The sequence below is a fragment of the Diaphorina citri genome, unplaced genomic scaffold (assembly GCF_000475195.1).
Source record: "Diaphorina citri unplaced genomic scaffold, Diaci psyllid genome assembly version 1.1 scaffold4061, whole genome shotgun sequence".
In the NCBI taxonomy this organism is placed as follows: Eukaryota; Metazoa; Arthropoda; class Insecta; order Hemiptera; family Psyllidae; genus Diaphorina; species Diaphorina citri.
This window is the reverse complement of record NW_007381460.1, coordinates 14,751-23,335: the sequence shown is the minus strand read 5'-3', so window position 1 is coordinate 23,335 and position 8,585 is coordinate 14,751. Positions and strand designations below refer to the sequence as shown.

The window sequence follows — 8,585 nt, the reverse complement described above, 5'->3', positions numbered from 1 at the left end:
GAAGAAGCGATGGCCTCGGGTTGCAGACCTCATGAAGATCCCTCGCCTCGCCCAGGATAGACTGACCAAACTAGATGACATCTACTGCAAGTATCTGCTCCCCTATGATACACTTAGTCATGATGAGAGGTTAGTATGACTACTTGTTTTTCATTTACTTATCTGTATACCTGCTGTGCCTTATGGACTCTTTATTGAACAAGAATATTTTCTGTACATGGAAAATACTTTCACTTTTTCTTATCACTTGTTGAAAAAATCTAAACAGGATGGCATTAAAGTATACTTACTACTTACTTATAGAAATCTGTAACTTCCGTGGCCGAGTAGGTATCATACTAGGCTTGCACGCCCGTCGTCCCGGGTTCGATTCCCGGTGGGGTCGAAGGCTCTGTGCTTCAGAAATTTCAGATATTGCCCAATAATATACCTTATAAATATATCAGAAACCGGTGTAACCGGTAGATTTGATTCCCCAAAAAGGATTACTTACTAAGTTATTAAGCACTACCAGTATGTAATGATTCAACTTCGAAAAGCCCTATTTTTGAAGTCCAATACACTTAATTTTATGACAATGCAATGTTCCAGTTTACAACAACAATATGTTGAAATTTCCAACAAAGTAACATAATCTTTCTCTCCATGTCCCTCAGGTAAATTTTGAAACGGAAACGGTACTGGAGTGTTCCACCACTCAGACGGAACTAAGCGGCTCTCAGGCTGACGATGGTCATTTGTTCTACATCCCTCTGCAAAAGACAGGCAAAGACGCTAGCGCCATTCAAGGCGTGGCGGTCAAATTGGGAACTGAGGGCCCAGACCAGAGAGTCATCATGAGTGCCAAGCTGGTGACCAAACCTCCGCCCCAGAGTGACTTTGCCAAGCCTTCGAGCGTCAGGTATGGTGTTTAATTCAAGATTAAGGGCCCCCTGTACATTAGTGTTATTTTACTTTCAAATGGAGGTCTCGTGTGATTTCTGCGTTAGAATTTTAGAGCTATTGCACCACTATTGACATCAGAGAGTTTTCTTGCAGCTGTACTCTACATTTTCGTCCTCTTTTCACGAGAAAACGGCTCGACCGATTTTAATGAGGTTTTTTGCGATTGTTGTGAAGAATACTGAGGGACATAGGCTACTTAAATTTGGCACATTCCAGCCTGATTCAAAATGGCGGCGCTTCGAAGTCATGCCTCTTACGCCGCGCTGATCCCGTACAAAGGACGGGTCAAGGACTTGTATTTTCCAATATGTCTGCGTTGTCTGGCTAGGGGACGTTAAACAGAGAGTAGACTAGCGTCTGGCTGTGCGACTATAAACAGGGAGATGAACAGTTAACCCTAACCAGCCTAGCAGCTGATGGTCATCATCTTTCGGCAATAGCTAAAGCCGCTACAACAACAACAACAACAACAATATTTCTGCCCTATTTGTTTCAGCTGTCTAGTGCCCCAGCGCCGCGTACGCCCATTCAACACCCCCATAGTGGGCACTGTTCAGCCCATGAGTAGGCCCTCATCCGGCACTCAGGTGTCACCCCGCTCCCAGCACACCCAGACACCTCCACCGGTACCCAAACCTCCAGCCCCGTCATCCACCTCCTCCACTGTGTCCAATAGTTCCACTAGCACATCCACCACCACTAAATCTGGCAAGAAGTAAGTTGTTTTTCTTCTGAATTACTCTGAATGTAATGTGTCCATATGAAATTCAGAGTAATTCAAGGTCTGAGCACTGCGAACTCTTTTTGAGCTTTTTCGAAGTTTTCGCGTTAAAAAGCGGCCGAACCGTACATTTCTCGAGATTTGATCATCATGAATTATTATGGAATGTGTCTGCAAAATTTGAGCGATCTGTGGCTAAAGGTAAAGTCGTGAGAAGCGCTAGTTCCTTTTAAGCTTTTTCCCTGTATAGCCCTAAACAGTGGAACTTTGGTCCGGAATAACGGCTGAACCGTACCTTCTGGAAACAGGGCCCAAGGATACTTTTGATATACATTATTTATCGAATCTCTGTGCCAAGTTCGAGCGAGTTTGGCTGAAATCTAAAGGCCTGAGCAGTGCGAACTTTTTTCGGTGCTAGCAAGATCTGGTAAGTTAGAGGCACTCTTTATTCTTCGAATAAGGTTCTTGAAATAAGGCGTTTAAACTTCAATCATGTTTAAATGGGACTAAATTCTAAGTAGTTCTTTATTTAGACTGTCAGCTTAGAACAAGATGTTCGATTATAATAACTAATAACAGTAAAAAAAAGTTCCTTTACTTCAGTTTTATTATTATTATTATTTTAAGGGTCCTTTTACTTCAGCAGTAGGCTACTACTATTAGTCCTTTTATTTCAGTAGTAGGCTATTGCACGAGGTCCGGCCCGCGGACACTTTTGATCATCATTAATTATGGAAGCTGTCTGCAAAATTTGAGCGACCTGTGGCTAAAGGTAAAGTCTTGAGGGGCGCTAGTTCCTTTTGAGCTTTTTCCCTTTATATTCGTAGGGATAATACTCTAAATAATATTATTACTATTTTTTTTTTTTTTTTGTTTTTAAGAGGTTTGATAGAGGGAACTACAACTGCTAAGGTCTTATCATCTCGAAATCGTAGAGAGGAGGAAGTCAGGGTAGGAGAAAGCCAGCCGTAACGAACCAATAGAATCTCTTCGTTCTCATTTTCAGGATAGAATAGAATATACGTTGTTTATCCTGCTCGAATGAGACTAAAAAGTCCCTTCACCCCAGCAGTCTAAACAAGGTCTCATGTATTCTATGGGTAGAATAACATAATACATAAATGTTAACAGTAGAAGATCTTACTTAATTATTTAAAAAAAAAAAAAAAAAAAAAAAAAAAAAAAAAAAAACATTTTTTTTTTTCCAGGCAGCAAATCCAAATTCGTCTCAACAACAGCGACAACGTGCGACAAGAAACGACCTTCCTCCCCCCTCCCCTTCACTCTACCTCCCCTCCCGCTCCCCCGCCCGCCAGCTGTGAACAACACAAGTGCCTCCCCTCTAAGGTTCGAGAGCTCTTATGGTGGGAAGCGCCCACCTATTACCCAACGAGAAAGAGTTCCAGGAACCATCTTCGAGATATATTGAGAAGATCAGACCTTCGGCTGGAACAGTTTTTGGCATTTGTCGCATTTGTACCACCCTCTCTCATCAAGGTAATTATTTGTAATCGCTTACAACTCAGACGCCATACCTTCCAAGCTAACTAGACTGGCGCGGCCTTCTCTTACAGTGTGACCGGTATTTCCGAAGATTTCTAAAGGGTTTTTGGTATTAGGAAAATCGATGATAACTTACTAGCGTAATTGGGCAGCACTAGGTACCACGTTTTTTTTTTTTTTTTTTTTTTTTTTTTTAGTTTTAACAAGTTACAATAATTTATTTCTTCCATATAAATATGTCATATTAATAAACTTTCATTACCTTATTGCATAAAATTCTACCTGCCTCGGTGGTGTAGTGGTCAAGGCGCTCGCCTGGTAAACAGGAGGGCGTGGGTTCAATCCCAGTTGAGGTATGGAATTTTATCCTCATATAATTTGAGAATTTGACCACAATCATAGTAGTAGCCTACTGCTGGAGTAAAGGAACTTTTCAGTCCTATGCGAGCAGTATAAATAAGCACTATTATTATTAATACATATTATTGTGTTTCTCAGCCGGAATGTAAACTGAATGATGACATGAGGTTTACTGCTTACAACCAATACGTTCACAAGATGTTACACCGATGGGGACCTAACGTTAAGGAGATGGTGGCTATTCGGAAGTACCTGGCCACTCAGAGTGTTTCCATGCAACAGTTACCTTTGGTAAGAACTGTTTCATATTATTAATATTATTTGGTATTATTTATTTATTTATTTTCAAGAGGTTTTTTTTAAGAGGTTTGACATATGATTTTGAGATCTACCTACCCTGTTTTATGTATAGGAAAATTACTATATGAAATATTGTTGAAAATGTGGAAAAATTTCAGTCTTATTCCAGTAGGGAGATAAGCAGGGTAAGTTCTATTATTTATTTTATTTTTTTTTTTTCGTGTGTGCAGGTACCTAGGTTCACGAACAATAGAATTTTATAGAGTATTTAATGTTTTTATTACATTGATGATTTTTGTCCTAGCGTTACGTGTTAGGGTAGGGGCTCTTAAACACCGTCCTTTTTTCGGTCCCCCTCAAATTCAACCCCGTTTCTCCCTGCTCTCCAGCTTAGTTAGCTTGGTTGGTAGCGGGCTCCATTCCCGCCCGGGGCGGATTTTATCCTGAACGGATAAGGTTCATTCTCGGAACGGCTGGCTTTCTCCTATCCTGTCTTCCTTCTCTCTTGGATTTCGGTACGATAAGAGCCTAGCAGTTACAGTGCCCCCGCCTCGGTGGCATAGTGGTCAAGACGCTCGCTTGGTAAACAGAAGGACGTGGGTTCGATCCCAGCAGAAGCATGGAATTTTATCCTCATTTATTTGAGAATTTGACCACATAATAATAGAGCTCTAAGAGTTAGTTGATAGAGAATGCCTCCGGCATTAACCTCGCCTAGTGGTTACCTTCCGCTTAAGAGTCTATTATTATTAGATTATTACCTATTAAACAAACCTCTTGAAAAAAAAAAAGAGTTTTATGTTTTTATTACAATCACATTGATGATTTTGGTCCTAGCTTTACATTTAAATGGTAGAGATTGCCTCTGGCAACGATTTTGCCCTTTGTTTGTAATTATTGTATTTTATACATGATTATAACCAATAAATATATCAGAATATACCTTGTTTATCCTGCTGGGAGAGGACTGAACAGTCCCTTTACCCCCGCAGTCTAACCAAGGTCTCATATTATTTATTATGTCTTGTATGTATATTTTGACATATTATAGGGAACATATTATTAAATTTCAACCCCCGTTTCTCCTTGTTCACTTCCACAGGTGTTGCCCATGATCGAGTCTATCCGAGACATGGAGGTGGCTTATCGTAGTCAACTATCTGACCTGGGACTACGCGCCAAGGAGAGAATGAACAGTGGCGGAGCTGGTGCTAGCAAGAAGGGACCAGGACGGAAGAAGGCAGTGGCAGAGGAGGAGGAAGAACATGAGTGTGATACGTGTCGGGCCCACCTGCCTATATCTATGGTGAGGAAAATGAGTATCTGTGTATAAATATAAATGCGCCTAGCTAGCTACTGGTGCCAAGATTGGGTGTTGGGATTATTAAGATATGTAGTAGGAATTTCCTATAATGCTGCAGTGAGCACCGACCAGATAAAAAGATTATTGAAATTGATTGCAAAGGAGGCATTCTATAATGCTGTGTTATCCACAAAAAATGTGAAAACCTCTGTTTTACCACAAATCATTTGAGATTTGATTTTTCGAGATTGTCTGTGCTTGGAGTTCGGGGTGCACTCAGCCTCGTGAGGACAACTGAGTAGCTACCTTAATCGAGTAGCGACCAGTGGCGGCATTACCAGATAAAAAGATTATTGAAATTGATTGCAAAGGAGGCATTCTATAATGCTGTGTTATCCACAAAAAATGTGAAAACCTCTGTTTTGCCACAAATATATTGAGATTTGATTTTTCGAGATTGATATAAAATATAAACTATAAACTTTGATTTATTTTCTCCTCCAGATCCAAATTATTCGATGCAGTGGAGGCAGAGTGGGGAACGCATTTCAACTCTAGTCTGGAGGATGATGAGGAGGAGGAAGAAGAAGAGGAAGGAAATGACGATGACGACCTAGACGAGTGTATAGTCAAGGTAAAAATACATTTAATTTTATATGTTCTCGTAATTCTCCCATGAACCAGGCACACCTAAATTCCTTCCTGCTTAGAATTAGACCAGCTTAGTCTGGGGGACATTAAACAGGGATTAGACCAGCTCAGTCTGGCTGTTCTTTAAACAGGGAGTAGACCAGCCTAGTCTGGCTAGGAGACTTTAAACAGGAAGAATACCAACCTGAAAATTCCCTTGCTAACAAAATGGCAAAGGTTATGTGCGAAGGGCATCCAGTACAACTCAAAGATATCTTCAGCTCTCCTAGTTTTGCGTCGGAGAAAATCTCTTCTGTCAAAGTGGACGACTATAAGAGATTAAAGCAGAACATGTCTCGCTCCTCAGAGAAGAAGGACGTGTTCACCTCCCCCTCACTGGATAGGAAACGATATGGCGAAGAACAGTACAACTCAAAGATATCTTCAGCTCTCCTAGTTTTGCGTCGGAGAAAATCTCTTCTGTCAAAGTGGACGACTATAAGAGATTAAAACAGAACATGTCTCGCTCCTCAGAGAAGAAGGACGTGTTCACCTCCCCCTCACTGGATAGGAAACGATATGGCGAAGAGACACCTGAGAAAAAGAAACATCTGGAGTCTGAAACAGATTCCTTTGTCAGCGATCTGTCCTCGTGTGATGAGAACAAACCTGAGAAGAAGGCGATATTCCAGCAGAGACGCTCATTGGCTGAAAGACTCAAGGATAGACAGAACCAGAGCTCTCTCGCTAAGATAGCGTTCTCACCTCAGAATGAAAGCAGTGTGTATGCGTTTGAAGCAGAACCTGTTGATACGTCCCCCTCTACACCGTTCCGACGAAGCAAGAACAACACGAACACCTCTCCCAACTCTGTCTCCCCTTCACTCAGCAAACCTGGCTCACCCTGTAACTCTAGCATAGCTGTACAGGTAAGATTTCTATCCTTCCTAAAATCATCCAAAATACATCAGAGAAATTTAAGATATTGCCCAATAATATACCTTATAAATATATCAGAAACCGGTGTAACCGGTAGATTTGATTCCCCAAAAAGGATTAATAATAAGAAATTTTATATGTTCTCGTAATTCTCCCATGAACCAGGCACACCTAAATTCCTTCCTGCTTAGAATTAGACCAGCTTAGTCTGGGGGACGTTAAACAGGGATTAGACCAGCCCAGTCTGGCTATTCTTTAAACAGGGGGTAGACCAGCCTAGTCTGGCTGGGAGACTTTAAACAGGGAGAATACCAACCTGAAATTTCCCTTGTTAACAAAATGGCAAAGGTTAAGTGCGAAGGGCATCCACTAGTTTTTTTTTTTTCAAAGTCTGGCTGGAGGACTTTGAACAGCGAATTTCCCTTGCTAAAGAATTAGCAAATATTGAGTGCGAAGGCATCCACTCGTAAAATTTGTAGCCTAAAATCAAATGTCAGCCCAAAGCAATCACCCTACCTAGGGCTGATTGAAAGGCTGACGAAAAACGCCGACCCCGTCTGAACATGGGAAAGTGGCGCTTAGATGGTATAAATTCCAAGTCTCCTGATAGGATAATGTTCGTTCTCGGAACGGCTGGTTTTCTCCTATCCTGTCTTTCCTCTCTCTTCAATTTCGGGAAGATAAGATCTTAGAAGTTACCGTTCCCTCTATCAAACCTCTTTTTTTTTAACCCCTTTGTCACTTCGCTATCCAGGCAGATTAGCTACAACTTGTATATTGTATTTTCCTGATAGGATAATGTTCGTTCTCGGAACGGCTGGTTTTCTCCTATCCTGTCTTTCCTCTCTCTTCAATTTCGGGAAGATAAGATCTCAGAAGTTACCGTTCCCTCTATCAAACCTCTTTTTTTAACCCCTTTGTCACTTCGCTATCCTATCCAGGCAGATTAGCTACAACTTGTATATTGTATTTCCCCCCAGATCGGTGGCATTGAGGTGGATCTGCCCCGCCTCTACTCTACCGTGCAGCAATGTGGTGGCCTCAGTGAAGTAATAGAGAAGAAGCGATGGCCTCGGGTTGCAGACCTCATGAAGATCCCTCGCCTCGCCCAGGATAGACTGACCAAACTAGATGATATCTACTGCAAGTATCTGCTCCCCTATGATACACTTAGTCATGATGAGAGGTTAGTATGACTACTTGTTCTTCATTTACTTATCTGTATACCTGCTGTGCCTTATGGACTCTTTATTGAACAAGAATACTTTCTGTACATGGAAAATACTTTCACTTTTTCTTATTACTTGTTGAAAAAATCCAAACAGGATGGCATTTAAGTATTCTACTTATAGAAATCTGTAACTTCCGTGGCCGAGTAGGTATCACACTAGGCTTGCACGCCCGTCGTCCCGGGTTCGATTCCCGGTGGGGTCGAAGGCTCTGTGCTTGGCTCGCTTGGTAAACAGAAGGACGTGGGTTCGATCCCAGCAGAAGCATGGAATTTTATCCTCATTTATTTGAGAATTTGACCACATAATAATAGAGCTCTAAGAGTTAGTTGATAGAGAATGCCTCCGGCATTAACCTCGCCTAGTGGTTACCTTCCGCTTAAGAGTCTATTATTATTAGATTATTACCTATTAAACAAACCTCTTGAAAAAAAAAAAGAGTTTTATGTTTTTATTACAATCACATTGATGATTTTGGTCCTAGCTTTACATTTAAATGGTAGAGATTGCCTCTGGCAACGATTTTGCCCTTTGTTTGTAATTATTGTATTTTATACATGATTATAACCAATAAATAGAATAGAATATACCTTGTTTATCCTGCTGGGAGAGGACTGAACAGTCCCTTTACCCCCGCAGTCTAACCAAGGTCTTA

At 41.2% G+C, this 8,585-nt stretch overlaps 2 protein-coding genes across 2 annotated transcripts; both read left to right on the top strand.

The window, feature by feature from the left end:
- The first annotated feature begins 31 nt into the window (after positions 1-31).
- On the top strand, positions 32-1,664 carry LOC103520786. The gene is made up of 3 exons (XM_026831768.1): positions 32-133; positions 657-901; positions 1,442-1,664. The coding sequence occupies exons 1-3, from the start codon at positions 32-34 to the stop codon at positions 1,662-1,664; spliced, it is 570 nt and encodes a 189-aa protein (XP_026687569.1).
- A 1,363-nt stretch (positions 1,665-3,027) lies between these two features.
- On the top strand, positions 3,028-7,897 carry LOC113472144 (protein Jumonji-like). Its single transcript, XM_026831767.1, has 3 exons — positions 3,028-3,120; positions 3,668-3,820; positions 7,682-7,897. Exons 1-3 carry the CDS (start codon positions 3,028-3,030, stop codon positions 7,895-7,897), a joined length of 462 nt encoding a protein of 153 aa, XP_026687568.1.
- Positions 7,898-8,585: the final 688 nt, after the last annotated feature.

Coding starts and splice junctions, on each gene's coding strand:
- LOC103520786 (XM_026831768.1), top strand. CDS start 32: ATGAAGATCCCTCGCCTCGCCCAGGATAGACTGACCAAACTAGATGAC. Junction 134..656: donor TTAGTCATGATGAGAGGTTA/GTATGACTACTT, acceptor CATGTCCCTCAG/GTAAATTTTGAAACGGAAAC. Junction 902..1,441: donor GCCAAGCCTTCGAGCGTCAG/GTATGGTGTTTA, acceptor TATTTGTTTCAG/CTGTCTAGTGCCCCAGCGCC.
- LOC113472144 (XM_026831767.1), top strand. CDS start 3,028: ATGGTGGGAAGCGCCCACCTATTACCCAACGAGAAAGAGTTCCAGGAA. Junction 3,121..3,667: donor TCAGACCTTCGGCTGGAACA/GTTTTTGGCATT, acceptor TGTGTTTCTCAG/CCGGAATGTAAACTGAATGA. Junction 3,821..7,681: donor CCATGCAACAGTTACCTTTG/GTAAGAACTGTT, acceptor ATTTCCCCCCAG/ATCGGTGGCATTGAGGTGGA.